This window comes from Gymnogyps californianus, chromosome 9, assembly GCF_018139145.2.
Source record: "Gymnogyps californianus isolate 813 chromosome 9, ASM1813914v2, whole genome shotgun sequence".
NCBI classification, from domain to species: domain Eukaryota; kingdom Metazoa; phylum Chordata; class Aves; order Accipitriformes; family Cathartidae; genus Gymnogyps; species Gymnogyps californianus.
The window spans coordinates 23727723-23744996 of NC_059479.1; the positions used below are offsets into that span (position 1 = coordinate 23727723).

The 17274-nt window shown below is 46.9% G+C and overlaps 1 protein-coding gene across 1 annotated transcript; it reads right to left on the reverse strand.

The window, feature by feature from the left end:
* Positions 1 to 4631: 4631 nt before the first annotated feature.
* On the reverse strand, positions 4632 to 15469 carry LOC127019535 (uncharacterized). Its single transcript, XM_050901624.1, has 10 exons — positions 15448 to 15469; positions 14421 to 14465; positions 13543 to 13656; positions 10235 to 11920; positions 9574 to 9673; positions 8739 to 8887; positions 8454 to 8566; positions 7564 to 7653; positions 6543 to 6665; positions 4632 to 6061 (listed from the first exon to the last, which is right to left on the reverse strand). Exons 1-10 carry the CDS (start codon positions 15467 to 15469, stop codon positions 5867 to 5869), a joined length of 2637 nt encoding a protein of 878 aa, XP_050757581.1. The 3' UTR covers positions 4632 to 5866.
* Positions 15470 to 17274: the final 1805 nt, after the last annotated feature.

Sequence of the window (17274 nt, forward strand, 5' to 3'; positions counted from 1 at the left end):
GCTGTGTAAAGCTGGTCTTCAGTTATGAACCCCTCCAAAGCTGCTTTGTTTCATATCAGAGGTTTAGCTATGAAGAGACATGGACAAGGCCTTTAGCTTCCTTTGACTCCCACTTTGTTGTGTCTTTGGAGAGCTAGAGCTTGGAAGCAAGATGGAGAATATAATCAACATTAATTATGTCTGAGGGAACCCCATCTCAGCTCTTTCTGTGGCCAAGGAGAAGCAAGCCTGTATCCTGTGTCCCAGCGGTCATGGTCATTGCTGCCTACTGGATTTGGTTTCTTCTTCACACCTGGAACTGTAGCAAAGCTGCTACGTCTGCTCCGTCCTTACTCCTCCTCCACTTCTACTGCCATCTCTACTTCCCACAAGAGCCTCTTGTATTACCAATTAGGACTTGGTTTATTTTGCAAGTGAACGCAGCTGCTGGCAGCCGCAGGCAAGGAGGGGCCCGGAGCAATTGTAAGGGGTGGTAAGAAGGAGGACAGGGGCCGTGGTACCCCCTGGGTCATGTAAGATCTGATAACCTAGCGTGGGAGGACACGGTCCTTAGCAAGGCTGCAGGAGAAAGGATGCCAGAGGCGGTTAGGGGACTTACGGGAATTTTGAAGAGATAAGGTGAGCTTGGTCAGGGGTGGAGTCAGTGCTGCTGGTACTTACCCCTCCTCCAAGTTCTTAAGAATAGTGCCCTGAAAGGAAATCTGGGCACATCCTGCTAATTTAGGGTGTTGTCACTGACTGCACAAGGTCACGGTGGAACCCGTAAAAGCGAGAAACCAGTTATGTGCACCCGTCATTAATTCAACAGAAAAGAGAGCAATTGTTTGGTGTGAACCAGCAGCCAAGTCAAAGGAGAAAGGTTGTTGTAGTATCTCCTGTAATCATTCTACCAGGGAAAGAATTCAGAGCTGGCTGTTTACTGAAACTTGGCAATAAACATCTCATTATCAAAGGCCCAGGCTGCTTCCTGCTGGGTGGATAATATGAAAAATAGGGTCTGAGAATGGAGGTGCTCAGGTAGAGAACATCTCTAAATTCGGGATGTGATCCTACAACCCCTGCTCCTCTGAGAACTGCACAGAGCCAAGACAGGCTGCCTCGCGAGACGGTCGAAGAGTTTTCTGCTCCTGCAGCAGTACGTGGAGAACGTGAGGCTCCTCAAAGGTGCCTGGGCATGGCTGGTCCTGAAGGGAACGGCAGTGTCTCTGTTCACAGCTGCTGAGACAGATGTATCTCAGGATAACTGTCTGAACCCTGACATCCGTCTCATGGCCAGAGCAGAAGAATTTGTTGAAATTCCTGCTTTTTTGGTATCTAGAAAGAGATAATAACACGAGTAAGATCTTCTCTTTGTGTTTTCCAGGAAGGAATGAAAAGGTGGTTCTCACAAGAACTAACACTCCTGAGCCTTTGAACACGGGCTTTTCAGTTGAGGTATTTATTGTGGCTGCTGAACCGTGGCCAGAGGCAGTGCTGAACTGGCTGTACAGGACAGACCTCCCCATCCAGCCCCCCAACACGACCCCTTGCACTGACTGCTCTGCAGCACTTTCTGCCTGTCTTCCTCCATCCAGTCCATGGGGCTGAGAAGTTGGGGACCTACGGCAGTGCTGCTGTGGGATCCCTTGAGTACTGGGACGGGAACCAGTGCGGAGGGCTGGATCCTGTGCCTGGTTGTCTTTGTGCACCTTCACGCCCCACCGATGCACGCTGGATCTGAACGGAGAACTGCTGCGTTGGGCATCCACACCGACAGAGCTGGAGGTGCAGGATCGCCTCCGTCAGCGGTCACAGACAAACACCACGGAGCCACCGCGCTGAACACAAGCCCTCACACACGTGGTCGGTTACTAACTGAGCTCCGTTGGCAGTGAGATGCCAGCAACCGTGGAAATGGAACAGGGGAATACAGTGATCCGATAAACCCACCGGTCCCTGCCCAAAGATGCAGCGACCACAGAGCCTTTCCTTCCTCAGCCCCAGCTACAACAGTGCCGTGCGTAAAGAGGAGATGAAAATCTTGGAGCCATCAGATGCTTTTCTAGTTGGGGCAGAAAGGAAGAATATGATGGAGTCACAACTGGAAGTTAATCCCGTTAATTCTTGTTGTGACTCAAGAAGCTCAATTTCCAGACCGCTGCTTTTTCCCACAAGATTTTTTTACACAATCGATTTTATTCACTAGGTAGATAAATTCTCTACTGCTGTTCCATACCAGACAACTTCAGGTGCGCCGTGAATTACAACGAGGGAGACATGCAGCAGAAAGACAACTTTAACAGAGTTATTTTCTACTTTGGTTAAGTGCCCGGCTGCTGTCACCCAGCTACCTCTGTTCTGACTTACTCTGAGCCTCCGCTCAGAGCTGCTCCGTACATTCAGTATTACAGCCGGCACGAACACCGGGGACTCCCAGATGGCTCTAGACCATTAGAGGTTGTCTGGCTCTTGGCTGGGCCCCGCAACTCAGCTATCATCAGGTATGTAAATCCAAGCTGTGTTTTGCGGAGCAGCTGAAGATCTGGCCCAGGATTCTGAAATATGCTGTTTCTTTGTTGTTCTCGGTATTTCCCCAAAAAGCGACAAACCAGATTGTCTTGTCATTTTGTAGCAATAACCCTAGGCCCTTGATGTTATAGGGAGGAGTACCAGGAAGAATGCAGCGAGGTGAGTAGGACATAAAATCACTGCGGGTTGTGTTTTCAGATGCTGTGCCCTCAACAGTGCCAAGATCAAAGGGTTTTGCTGCGACTGGTTATCGCCCAATTATGGCAGGACATTGCTTCTGCCTTTTCCTCCACCTCATGTCCCATCCCGAGCTATAGGCAGGCTTTAACTTTTGTATTTCAGGAGCAGGAGCCAAAGAGGAGAGTGCTCTGTCCCTACAGAGCTCCCAGTTCCCGGTGTTTCTTTAAGTTGGAGGCGGTCAAGGGACATTCCTGACTCTGCCCGTGTCTCAAGGCTTCTGCTTGGCTGGTTTCACTCAAGAGGTGGTTGTGATGCCACCCTTCCTCTCTGAACCGCTCTGCCCACCCTAGTATCAGGTCCACCCACTATACCAACATGCATCCTCGAAGATGTCGTTGAGTCAGTTCCTGTTCCTATGGCACATTTCTATTCTCAGAAGGGCGAGCTGTTTTTTCCTGCGACTGGAAAATACACTTCTTTATTTTCCATTCTTTTTTTTTTTTTTTCCTTTCCATTGACACGGATGTCTGGACTCCACAAAGGACAAAATCAAGGTGGGACAGCCCTTCTTCCTGGGTCGTTTCCAAGCCCAGTGGGATTAAAGTTGTTGGCATTTCACAAAGAGGCCCATTCACGAGATTATTTTGTCTCCCAGGGTGACCTTTCGGGCCTAAAGGCCTCCGAGTCATTGACAATGCAACCAAAATTGGCCTGTCTCGGAAAGCTCTGATTTCCCTCAGTCCCTTCAAACCCCTCCTGTGATGGAGGTCCGAGGACCCCGAGTCCCCTTCTGCCCCTCTCATCTGGTACACTCAATGAAGCAATTCCCTCCCATTAAGCAGGACAGGAGAGGAACAGCACCAGAATGGCTCAATGACAGTCTCCTCCGAGGAGGCCTGGGCAACCTTTTTTAACCAAAAGCAACATTTTTAGAGTGATGAAAGTATTTGATAAATTCTTGTCAATACCTCGAAGTGGATTTGACCTGTGATTTTTCAGCAAATAGACTGAAACATTCAAACGTTTATCTCAGCATTTTCTGACTGAAGTGTTTCGGATTTGCCACTTAAAACAGCGGCTTTTTTTCTCTCCCCACTTCCCTTTAAAAATGTTTTGCTTCACCTTGAATGCTGGGAAAACTCTGGAAATATTAGAAATTTCTTTGCCTTAATTTAACTGAAATATCCCATGTAAATCTCCTCCTCCCTGACCTATTTCTTTCCAATTTGCTTGTACACAGGAGAGCTGCGGGTGGGGTAAAATAAGGACTGAACTTAAATGAAGTATCTCGCTGTCTTGCACCTCGCTCAGGAAAGTGAGAAATGGTTCCCCCACACGTTTGCCCAGTGTCCTGATACTGCCATCAGAAATTTCTGTGAGTAAGAAACAAGCACCATGGAAAGAGAGTGAAAGAAGAAAAATGGACCCAGGCGAGGCATCTTGTGAAGAATCCAGCTTTTTCAACCACTTCTAACTTGTGGCACACTAAAATGTATCATTATTTGCAGCACAGGGCAGTAGCGTCCCCGATATATTTAAGCCAGGGCTGTTTTCCCCACAGCAAAAGGCTTTGTGATGCTTCAGCACCTCTCCAGATTAATGCTTCTTACCACACTCCCTCAGAATTCAGTGTTTAGGGGGTTTTTTTATTGAGTTAAGGAAAGGGGCAAAATTCAGCCCTGGTGTTTATGAGCTCATCAGCACTCCTCAGCAAGGGAGCTGGCACCAGGGGGTTGATGTTAAGAGTTATCTTCTCTTTCCCTCCTCTTCCTCACCCTGGAAAGTGATGCAATTTGATTGCCTCACAAGATCCTTCGTGCATGGCCAGGAACCCTGAGACGCTGAAATCCATAACCCTTTGACCCGTGAGGTTTTTTCCAGGTTTTTCCACTCGCCGCAGATGTTAGCACAGTCCTGCCTGACATATGACTGTTTATTGAAAATATTTTATTGCTTTCTAAAAACCAGTTTCAATAAACTCCAAAGAGATACAGTAAGTAGACCAGCAAAATTATTTAACAAACTCAATTACCTGGCATTTTCCGTCTCTGCAGGAAGAGAGCCAGTTCGGTAAGAACAAGCTGAGAAGACCTGGTTTTGCTGTAGTTCCTAGAGGTTGAGCTCCTCTGACTGCACAGCTTTTATGCTTAAGTTCCAGCAGAACTTCAGCTGAAATCAATGACTCAATTCACTGGTTTCAGCTGGAGTTTGATCAGCACCTCGCACCTGAGTCAGGTAAGAATAAGATCAACAGTTTTCAGAGGCTAAACAAGCCGCTAACTGCACAGCCATGCAGTCTTTGCCATGGAAAACTCCTCACGTTGGTTTGAAACTTCTTTTCACCTCCTCCCGGTCAGCAGCTACCACTCTGCACTAAATCTGCGCCCCGGAGGAAAGGTACCATGAGATGTGTACAGTTACGCTATAAGGCAAGAGACCGGCTTCTAGCATCCTCAAATGCAGTGCAGATGATTCTCCTGAAATTCATACCCTGCATAAGATAACATGGGAAGGGAGGGTCTTCCATAATGCTCCAGCACTTGTAAGGAGATATTATTGGAGTCATCAAAACAGTAATTCCACTCTCACACTGACTGTGAAATACAGAAAATGGCATCTCAGATAATGGCATTTCTTTTTAGTGTTGGGTTCTGCGACCTCCATTTTGAGGAGACACATCAGAAGACAGCCCCAGCTCCTGAGGCCGTGCTTTGCCTCACCTATTTTAGAAAGTCCACTGTATTCACCAGCACAGTACCTGAATACATCTTCCCTTCTCCCTCTCCCACTTCAAGTTTCACGCAGTGTTTTTCCCCCAACATGTAATTATGAAACACTTCACGGTACTCTGTGCCCCAAACCAAAGGTATTAACTCCCAGTGAAAGGAATAAAGCTCTGTTACTCTGGGGTCAGTCTGTCCCCGATATAACGCTTTCTTTGGTCACGTCTGATCTTCAGTGAAAGCTGGCAGACTCCGTAAGTGAAAATTTTACTTCTGGGTGACTGCAGTTTGTAAGTCAGCTCTGCACTGGGATATTTTAGCAGTTATCTCCATAGAAAGATGAATAAGTCACCCCTGCAGCTGGGAAACCTCTCCCATTCCCCTATTTGACCTATATGTCATTTTCCAGCAACCAATTTCCTAGTGAGCACGTAACTGCTTGACCTGCACGGGAGTCAGAGGCGAGTGTGATTCTCGCAGCCATCATTGGGGGACTGCACCGGCACGGTCTCTTCCGAGGCAGTCATGCCCACCCCGTTGTGCACAGCATAGCTATGATTCAGATGTTCTTCCTGGCCTTTTGTGGTGCCAGTGCCACTGTTAGGAACCAACGGGTGTTTCTTCTGCACCTGCTCGAGTATCTGCAGCACCTGGAATTAGCAAACATAGCTGTGAGTGGGTTAGTAATTAGGGGAAAGCACTAATTTCTTCTCCAGCTATTGAAATAATGCCCTACTCTCTTTCAAGCTACATGTCTGGGCTCAGCCTTGGGATTACACTAAGCATTTCTGTCTGCTCAGAGGTCTCTGGGATAAGTGTAAACAGAGAGCCTGCCCCATGGATGTCCACGACCTTGGATCTCAGAGCTTCTTCCGCGAACGAATCAGTCTCACCTCGCACGTTCCCCAGCAGCGTGCTTAGCACAGAGGGGTGCAACGGTGGTCCGGAGGCAGGATCAGGACACAGGCAACACAGAGCTCTGTTTTTCTGCTCTTTCACACCACCCTACGATAACTCCTCACGCTATCACAGATTTCTTCACTTCCTTATGGAACTAGGAAACCCCCAGTCTGAAACCCACTTAATGGAGATGGAGAAAGGGAGCAGAAATAAAATCAAGATTAACTTTACCTGAGACTTGGGGATGATACCGACTCTGAAGAATCCTATGTTTCCACTGTCGATTTTGGTGCAGTCCACAACGGTGGAGGCGATGTTCTCTGGAGAAGGCCCATCACAAAGAACTGCATCCACCTGAAGAACAACAGATGTTCACACCAAGTTCCCCTCAGGCACTTGGGAAAAGAGAGGGCAGTTTCCCCCTCTCAACAGCAGGTAATTATTATCAAAGGCAACTCTGCTCCTTCCTACCCCACTGTATTGACACTAAGGGCTGAATTTGGAATGAATGAACTTAATAAAAGCAGAGAGAGAAGGAGCTCTACAGGGCGTAGGTCAACAAAGACAGGTTTACATCAGCTGAGGAGCTTTGAAGAAGTCCCATCCACAAAGCAAATGTGTAGAAAACCAGATTTTTGAGGAGTTAGAGGTGGAAGACTTGTACCGCCTTTTGTTTAAAACTGCCCTCACATAAGCTGCCACGAATATACAAAATGTAGTACACTCAGGATTTAGCAGTGAAATGAAAGACAGCCGTTTGAACGGCCATGACCATTGTACTTCCAGAGCTTACGAAAGTTCTAAAAGCCAGGAATGTTTTGGAGCTTTGGCACCAGTTTTAGACCAGCTTCAGCTTTGGATGGGAATCCTCTGTGTTCTGACAGCTCAAGGCCAGCTGGAGCCCTGGCACATTCCGGTATCAGTGGTTTTATTGCTTCTAAGCAAAGAAGCATTTTTTTATTGCTCATATCATTCTGTGTTAGAAGATGAACTAACTCACATTGCCAAGCCATAACTATACTGTATAAATCAGAAGAATTTTGGTTTCCCACCAAGTTCTGTATTTTACACTGTTCTTTCACTATGACACCAACGTGAGGAGCGTCCATGAGATTTTTTTAATGAATGAGATGCTTTCCCAGATTCCTGATATCATCTATTGATTTGCCTACTGGAAACCAAGTGGTTGTGTTCTTCCATCCCCACATCTTTTGGGACCAGCTGGAATGAAAAGACATAGAGCCCCAATTACCTTATCTCCCAGCTTGGCATACACTTGGTTGTGGTGTGTTGTGTCTGCCTCTCCTGTTGGGTTAGCTGATGTGACCACAATGGGGCCAACCTGGTGACAGAAAAAATGGGAATAAAAGCTCTGAGCAGGTTTTGCCGTATAAAACAGATGACTTGAACTCTGAAGGTCACTTGTGAGTCTCTGTGACTCTAAAGAGAACTCAGTGTGACTCACCTAGGTAGAGACACCTACTTTGTAGGCAACTACAGTCCCACCACATCTGTGTACGAGTGACTAACACCCTGCCGAATTGGGGTTTACTGATGTTGATCTGGAAAGAACATTTTGTTTTCCAGCAACAGCAATTGCCAAAGACCTACAATGTCTGTCCTAGAAATGAGCAGAACGTGCAGGGTATCACAGTTCCTCTGGCCACATTCTGGACCTTCTGAAATAATTCTGGCTTCAGATAAGCCCGTGCTTGCAACAAAAGAGTTCTACGTAGGAAATCAGACAAAGTATCTGTTAATTGCATCTTTTCTGGCTTTCTGACCTGGTGGTTATTCCTTTTACCCTCTATTCTGCCACAAAATCAGCTACCAGCTGCCTGCATACCCCACCCTTTCTTAATGATATTTTTCTTGTGGGAGTTACTCGTTTTAGCACTTTTCACTCCCCAAACCTGTCTGAACATGCTAGGATCCTCACTTCATTGAGAAAAGAAAAAAAGAGAGGAGAGGTGACATGCCAAGAGGGCTGACAGAGTGCTCCAGCCTCTCACTATCCCTATCCCCTCCAGCAGGCCAGAGGACCTGGGTGCTAGCAACTGACACCAAGCCTGCTCCCTAGACAGAGGAATGGCAAGGTCTGGTCGCCAGCGCTGCTGGGATGAGTGTGCTCTGGCCACTCACCAAGTCGATGAGGTGTGTGGTGACAGAGCAGTCGGGGATGCGGACGGCAATGCTCTGAGGGGTACCGACGTATTTAGCGGAGTCCTTCATTCCCAGGAAGTCCACCCATTCACCTGCACAAGGAAAGAGTCACACGGCACTTACGGATGTACATCAGTCCGAACACAATGATCTTCCCAGAAATATCGCCACGGAGCATGTGGCGTTGCAGGGATGCGTGACTTAAAGTTGGAGTTTCAAAGCCAAAGCTCTCCAGAGAGCTTGGAAGTAACAGCATTTCCTCACCTCTGGGAACCACCAAGCTAATAGGAGATGGCCAGGCAGCCTCCATGAAGTCCCAGAGGAGGGGACTGAACAAATGCTTTGCAGGTTCCAGTTGCTTTAGGCTAGAAATCCAGAGTGACATGGGGCGATCCTGAGCCTGGTGCTTGGAGCTGGAAAGGAGGCAAGAAAAATGAGCCTGGAAGTATGATCGGGATTTATTTTCAAGCTGAAAAGGAAATTGTGTTGGCAAGGCCTAGAGTGAAGACAAGGTCTGTAGGCTCTGCCCCAGGTCACCAGTCTGGAGTAAAAGTAGGACCGTTCAACAGATGACCTGACAGGAAGGGACATTAATGACTATTCCCAATCAGGAACGTCTACTCCAGATCAAGGTTTTAGCTTCTTGCATAGTGATGGGTAGAAGTCCCAACTGCCCAAGTTCTGAGGAAACCCCACCAATATGAGGGGTCCCAGCTGCTTACAAAAGTACAGCTAGAGGCATTTGTTAAACATGAGAGGGGTTTTGGTTGTGACAATATGTACCTACAAATATGTACAGTAATCCCCTGCTCCATTTGCCACTTCTTTGGCTTTCCTTGTGATATCCAAGCTACCTGGCTCCATCGCCTGCCAGGAACCTTCAATATCCTAGAAGACAATTACAGCCTAACTGTCTCCTTTCCTCATTCGGATCTTCTCCCCCAGGCTCATCACCTTGTTGTTCCCATGAAGGCTAAGCTATGTGTCTCATTGCTCTCGATGGTTGCTGTAGCCAGTACTCAGTAGCAGCTATAAGTCCTAGAGGCTTCTTTAGACTAGCCAAGGAAGCCTTCACTGGGGCAGCAAGACAAATACTTACTGGTGAGCTTTCTCCACAGCATCAGGCCGATTACAGGCTGCCACAAGCACATACACAGTATCTGTGGGGATGCCGCAAGTCCCGCCATTCTTCAGGATATCTGTTGGCATACAAACAGGGCAGAACCCCTTGAGTGACTAGAAGCGAGGGGCTGTCATTCACAGAAGAGCTGTCACAGACAAAACAGCCGATTCGGTGCTCTCATCTCCTTTTCCCAACTAAACAAAGTATTTCCTCTGACAGTGCATTTTCTAGCATTCATCCAAGAGGAGATCAGGCATTTAGGGGAGTTCTGGGCCACGTTCATCAGGGCCAGAAGTCATTCAGCCCTGTAGAGAGGGCAAGCACCATGCATTTGTCCTGCTTTCTCTGTACAAAGCTTTCAGTGGTGGCCCCAGCCTGGAGGATTCACGTATCTCAGACTGGATGAGCAGACAGGGATATGATACAGGAGAGACAGCAGCGAATTCACTGCTAATTCCCCCATAGTATATTTAGCTTCTAACGACTCTTGTAATATGGCCCACTTCATCAAAATGTCGTCAGATTTTCATGGTTTCCACATCTGGATTGGAACAATGTCCTTTTAACAGTGTTCTGCCACAAAGCCTCCCAGAATTTACCCTCCGCCCTCCCATTATGCCCTATGTATTTCCCTTACCTGCAATTCTCTTGACTGAGGAAGCTTTCCTGGCAGGCAGGTGAAGGCACTTGGTCATTCCTCCCCCCACACCACTAAGCTGCACAATGGGCCTACCCATTGGTAAGCAGGATCCCTCAAAGATGCTGTTGAAAAGGGCAGACAGGAAGCAGTAAAAGCTGACCAGACCAAAGATGAGAGTGGCAGCAATGTCATAGCCAGCTGGAAGAGCATGGATGGCATCCAGCAAGAAGCTGACAGCAATGAGCAAGAAAGTGAGGGAGTAAAAGAACCAGGCGATGTTTAAGAAAAGCGTGCAGAAGACAATGAAGCCATTGAAGAGCATGAAAGCAATGATGCCTACCGCTGCGTGGAAGCTTCTGGTAGTGCCATAGAGGCCACCATATCTTGCCAAGCCCCAGATGATCCACATGACAGCATAGAGAATGAAGGCACTGCTCTCCAGGGTTTTACCTCGGGCAAAGGCCACCGAGCCGCCTAGAAGCTTAAGGATCCCACCAGCTACCACTACCCACGGAATTACAACAGTAGCAAGTGGAGCCTGTGGGTCCCCTGTCATTGTTATAGCAAAAGAAGCGAGGACACTGCATGCATAGCCAAGTACTTCTGCATCTGCATACTTGGAATACCCTAGATACGGAGCATGAAGGTCTGGCCCTTCACGAAGCTTCAGAAAACTGCTGCGAGCAAGTAGGGCCTTCACAGCACCCTTCCCTGTTGGGATCTTGGTACTTGCTTTCACATTGTACAGGTGAATTAGGGTCATCAAGGCTGAGGCCACAAAGATGGCCACATCCATGCCTTGGGGTCCACCTTCAAAAAATCCCTTGGGACGGCAAGCTAATGCAATGCAGTAGGCCACATAAAACAGCAAATACAGGCCATCCACTGGGCTCTTAAGAGTGAGAAAAAGAGCCAAGACAACAAAAAGAATTGAGAAAACCACCAGGAATGGAGTAGGGAAAGATGGCTCCTCTGGTTGCCAGATTGGGTACAGAAGGCAATAGCCTCCAGCAAATTTCAGGATGGAAGTGAAACCAAAGAATGTAGCCATTAGTACATCCATTGCACGGTAAGATAAAATGCAAATGCCAATCTGGTAGATCCCAGCTGCCCACAGCCAGGGCACTTGACCGATAAATAGTTTGCCAGTGACGCCCAGGAGCCTACAGCCAAAGACACTGGCAGACAGCATGTTCAGGATCAGACCGGCGACTGTAAAATGATTCATGCTGCCACTGGTGGATTGGATCTGTTCATGCTTCTTTTTCTTGGCCAGCTCTGTGCCAGGGAGGGCAACTTTCTCTTTGGTTAGGAAATAGAGAATCCTTCCCAGAGCAAAATAACCACCAACCAAGCAGACAATCATATAATTGCAAGCCACAGCAGAGGAACCAAAAGCTGTGCTATAACGCATGGCAACTTCATGAGCACTGGCAAGTGAGACGGCAGAAGCAATCATAGCTAGGATGACCTCTCTGCAAAGGAAGCCCACCACTGCAATAATGAGTAGTGCCAAAGTAAACGTGACCAGGCCAGGCACCAAGGCATCGCGGAAATCACCAGTGTCGTTCAAAACTCCTTGCCCTCCCAGGATGAAGACCACTCCATAGCCACACCAGAACACTGAGATGGTCAGGCAGAGAGACAAGAACAGGGAGGCATTTCTTTGGCTTCTCCGAATTCCTGTGAAACAAACAACAACGGAGACAGAACTGTGATTTCGAGACAGTAGGTTATGGAAAGCGGTAGTTAGGACAGGCACATGGTGTGTTGGAAGCATGATCACTATGCTAGCATGGAGCTGCACAGGTCCTGCATGATGCTAGACAGAGCTATCACGAGTTTGAGTAGGTCTGCATCATGCCCCATTACACTGTGTAGACATGACTGTAAAGACTCCATCAGCACAATACTTTGTGTTCATCAGAATGCCTGAGGTGAGCTCAAAGTACTTGAGTTCCTTCACCCAAGTACTGTACCAAGCCTGGCACGCAGTTTGCTCTAATGAAGTCGAGGTTCACCAAGCCATTGTCTCATCTTCCTCATGATGCCTACAAGACTCAATAACAAGACCATAATACATTAACGCAAACCAAGTCCTGACACCTCTTTCTTTTGGGTTGCCTGGTGGTTTGTTTTGTTCCTGCTGTAAGCTGTCAGGTCCAATGTTTGAACCACAGGCGTCATACAACCTGCTGGATCCCCATAAATAATTGGGCCTTCTCAGATGACAGAAGGATAGGAATTGCAAAACTCATTCCTTCTCAAGAACTATCCTGTTCGGTATCCTGATCCCCAAAATGACAAAGACCTTGATTTAAAATACTTCAAGTTGGATGGAACCCACCTACTACCCCCAAACAATATCACAAAGTACCTACAGATTTTTACTGCTATGCCTTCTCACCTCACCATGTGAGGATACTGATCAGCACGGATAGACCTGAAAGCTTCCTTCCAAGCTGGAGCTTTGTAATGGACCCATGCTTCATTTCTTCCTCAAACTGATACAGCCTTGTGAGCCAGACTCAAGTTGGGAAGGGAAGCAAGAGCTCTGCTGAAGGAGTCCCCAAGCTACACAGGACTGTAATCACACAAGTATGCATCTCTTGGAACAAGGGAGCACAGAAATTCCTGCCTTTGGTAGGAGGCTGTTGATTCCCACCAACTGTGAAACATCACCTGCCCAGTGGTCCATTCCATATGGTCCCGTCAATACAGCTGCTTCTAAGTGCTTTCTACTAATGCTTTGTGCCACCACTGACTGAGAGAAGAGGCGGACCTATGTTTTATGGGTTAAAATATGTAGTGTCTCTCCCAAACTGTCTGCTTTGTAGAGGAAAAAATACCAGCATCAAATCTTGGATTTTCATGTCCTCATCTTTCCGACTTAAAAAGGAGAAATAACTCAGCATTCATTCTAAAAAGTGTGGACTTTGTTATAGCCAGTGATTTTTTCTCTCAGATAAGTAGATCTCTTGGCATTTACACATTGACATGCCATTTCAATCCATGGATGCCTAAAGTACTCTCAGAAAGCCTGGGAACCGTTTTGAGAGAAATCATGTATTCAGTCTGTTAAAACTCTCAGAGATCCTGGTAAAGCATTTGTTCAAAACTAACATTGATTTCTTTGTTTGCCTATATAGGAAAAATTTGCTGTGCTGACATACTCCTCTAGGAGAATGAATCAGTGGTCTGGCAACGCTGCCACGGTTTGTATAAACCTCTTGGCAAAGCAGACCAAATACATGCAAAGCTATAGAAGGGGGAGGCCTTGAAGCTGGCCACCCTCCGAGTCTTACCTGCATACGCCAAAAGAGACGATAAAATCAACAGAAGGACTCCTAGAGCTGTGCTGGGGATCAGAGGGGCTGCTCTGGGTAAGCTGTAGAAGTGCACTGCCAGTAAGAGTGATCCTGTGTATGACAAGGGAGGTGGAAAAAAAGAAAGAGCTTGTAAACTTTGCCCAAAAAATCAGGAGAGAACCAGAGTGGCAAAAGCAGGGAATAGAGAAAAAATAACAGTACAAGATCTGCACATAATGAAATCTAAGGAGCTGGGGGTGGGTGCGTGTTGTAACTTGGTTTGTGTCCAAGGTCTCACCTCTTTCTGGGTGCCTAGTTTTAAGAAACTTAAACTTAATGATGTTTGAAAGTGCTCCCCTGTTGTCAGATAAAGGTAAAAATCAGCTCTCCGATTCCAATTACGCAAAAGGCAGAGAGACACACGCATGCTCTACAGATGATCACATAAGCCTTGTGCCTACAGAAAAGCAGCCTAAAAATGAAAAGGGGCCGCACTCAGAAAGATGAAAAGCAAAGAAGGAGCAAATGAAAGGGAGTGAATATGGAAAACAGAGCTGCGGGGAAAACGGCTAGAAAAGGAAAAGAGAGGAAAGTGCATCCAAATAAAGATCATTTATGAAAACGACTACCAAAAAGTTTTGATTTGCTTCCCACCCAGGATGGATCGAGTACAAAAGTTGAGGCCAGCACTTTAAAGCCAAGACAAATATTTTGTTGGCTGCTGAAATAGGCACAGGGATCTCCGGATCTAAAAGCTCTACCCAGGCAGAGAAGATTCAGAATAAACAGACTCTTTAGCCCCCTTTCAAAAGGGGGTTGTCCATAAAAGCTAGTCCCAACCCCATCCTCCCATGCCAAGAAGACTCGATCCCTACCTGCGGAAATGCCCAAGAGCCCTATGGAGGAATGCAGTGACTCAGCTTTTCTGTCTGCCATCGCAGAGTCCGCTGAAGACCCAGATGCGGGCTGAAATGCTGCCTCTCTTTCCTCCCTAGCTCTTTATAACCAAACCAACTCCACTGGCCTGTGTTCCTCCCTGCTCTCCACCCCTTTTCTCTACAAACATCTTCTGTTAGTGTGCCTTTCTGCATGCGGGAGGAAATGCAAACGAGTTCCTTGCTGCAATAAATTTCAGTCTGTGAGTCAGCATGGACTGCTGGTAGCTCCCTCCAGGGGCCTGTTAATTTTACTGTTGATTAACCCTTGTTAAAAAAGACACTTGAGCAATAACGCTGAGGGTTTATTACTATTCCTGCCTTTTTGCTACTGCCAGTGAGGAAATTACACTGGTTAAAATTAAGGTTTTTTAAAGAAACCATCTTGCTGGAGCAAACAAATACTTTGCAAGCCCAGGAGCTCCTTGGGGACCAGTTCTCTCTCCTAACACTGGCCATGGTCCTGCTGTTTGTCCCTGTCACAGCTATGAATGCCTGGCACCACTGTCCTGTGCTGGGCAAACCCAGGGCAGATTCAGTGCCGCTCCCTTAAAGGTGACTTCTGTCCATGTGTCATTCCACATCCACACTCACAGGGAACTCCTCCTAAGTGGTTTTCACGAGTGAGGTGTCAATGCAAACACGCAGTCTGGAGACCATCAGTGCGAGGATACATCTAGAGGAGCCTTGCTGGCTTTCCAGGAGAACTGTGCAGGCAGTGAGTATCAGTCATTGCCATGATGGCTGCTCTATCCCAAAGGCGACATGAAGGACCTATTCACAGCTTCCTCCTGCTTCCCATGGAGAATATGTGATCCGGGCATAAAGGTCTTTATCAATGGAGGAGAGGCTGCAGAAAGCAGTGGACACTGGCCTCAGGATCATGTTGGGTCACACGTCAAGTGGGAACTAGGCAGAGAACTGTTCTGTGAGAGCTCACAGAGCTTTGATGGAAAACAGGGGCAACACTTGCCGGCACTTGTGTACATTCCTCCATCGTTTTGTTTATGTGCAATGGACCAGTGTAGGGCCTATGCCTGTGAAGGACTCGGCTCCTGTTCCCATCAACCCCAGTTAAAGCAAATTCCACTCTCAGCCTCTTGACAAGATAAAAGATGCAGAACAGTGTAAAGAGCTTCACACTGATATTACTGGGCTGGTCAAGGATGACTTTGCAGAGGCAGCAAGCTGTGATGTTCCTCTTGGCAGATCCTGCTCTATGTTCCCCCAGAAGTCATGCTCCACAGCCAGGGCTGGAGGACAGAAAAAGCTGTTGGAAACAGGACTCAGAACTGCACAGACTGGAGTCCAAAGACAGATCCTCCTCCAGGATCATCCAAGAGACATTAGATCTGTAGCAGCATCCAGAACAACCCCAGACTGTCAGGGTCCACAGATAATGTCAAAGGACCCTGCCCCTCCTGCTCTCTGAGCCAGTTGGAGCATGATGGTATGCTTCCATTGCGCAGCTGGATCCCTGTAATGGCTCCCAAACTTTCCTGGTTTCTTCAGTGCTTTGGAGGACAGTTATCTTTAACTGTGTTCACCCTTCAAGAAGAGCTTTGAGGCAACAGGGTTCCTTCGCACTCATCTTCACTAGAATATTAATGCAGATTAAAGCAAGGTGTTAATATTAAAGCCCGATGTCTCTACCGTAATAAATGTGTGCAGACATTCCCCCACAGAATGGAATAACTCAGCTGAAAAGTATTATTTATCAAGAATATGTTTATTGCAGACAGATCTTTAGGTTCAATATGTCTATTGAGATAGGTCTTATTACATGAGGAAGCAAGCATTGGAACAAGCTTGGTTTGTCCAGTTACACCTAAGGGGAACCAGCTCAGTCAGTTTGCAACAGGCAGAGCTAAATGCTGTGGTTTGCAGCAAGCAGTAAGTTTAAGTCATCAGCCACTGGCTATCTTTGTTCCATCATTAACGGGACTGCTCTCTAACCCGTTGAAGGAGGAAGGAACTATCTGTTGAAGATGCAGCATGATTCAGCTGTTTTTTCATGCAAGAGGAAATAATAAATTTCTAAACCACTGTTAGAACTCCTTAGATACCAAAACAAACAGCAGTGAAAAGGCTTTGGTTGTTTTCCACACATATCTCAGTTTAATTCCTGTTCTGGGTAATAAAAGTAACTGAAAGGAAAAGCCTGTGTCAGATTAGCTGGACTGCAAGTCCTTTCTCACATGCTTTTTGTTCCTGCTTGTACAGGTAGCAGCTAGGAGTATGTGGTGCCTGATACCACTAGTTTTAAGAGATGTGTGCAATAAATGAAGATACATGCATCAACAATGAGTATCTTCCTCATGCCTGCTATGACTGATGAACTTGCCAAAAGGCTATTTCATTGTACACAGGATGTACTTCATGTCTCTTCCAAATATGATAGAGACCCAAGGCAAATTTCTTATAAATAAACCCTGAAAAACATTCTTCAGCCATGTTGCATGAAGTTTTTTGTTCTCCGACAAACGGCAAGACAGCCTCAACAGGCCACAGTTATTTCAGCAGTGCAAAGCTGAAATAGAGAGGTACATACACCTCAGGTGTGAGCATATCAAGGACAAGGAAGAAAAAGTCTCTGCATGAGCAAGGGAGCTTCCCCATCACATGCTGTGAATCTCGCTGCCACGTGCCCCTACAGAGGTCAGGGCTCTCCCAATTCCTGGTACCGCTTTCCTGGCAAATGGAGAGATGGTGCTGTTAATGAAGAATCAAGTTATTAATTTCTAACCTCAGGACCCAAAGGCCAGGAAACAACTACAACTGAGTGCAACCCATC

Coding starts and splice junctions, on each gene's coding strand:
- LOC127019535 (XM_050901624.1), bottom strand. CDS start 15,469: ATGTACACAAGTGCCGGCAAGT. Junction 11,921..13,542: donor GTCTCTTTTGGCGTATGCAG/GTAAGACTCGGA, acceptor TTTGTTTCACAG/GAATTCGGAGAAGCCAAAGA. Junction 8,567..8,738: donor TAGCTTGGTGGTTCCCAGAG/GTGAGGAAATGC, acceptor TTCCTTGTGCAG/GTGAATGGGTGGACTTCCTG.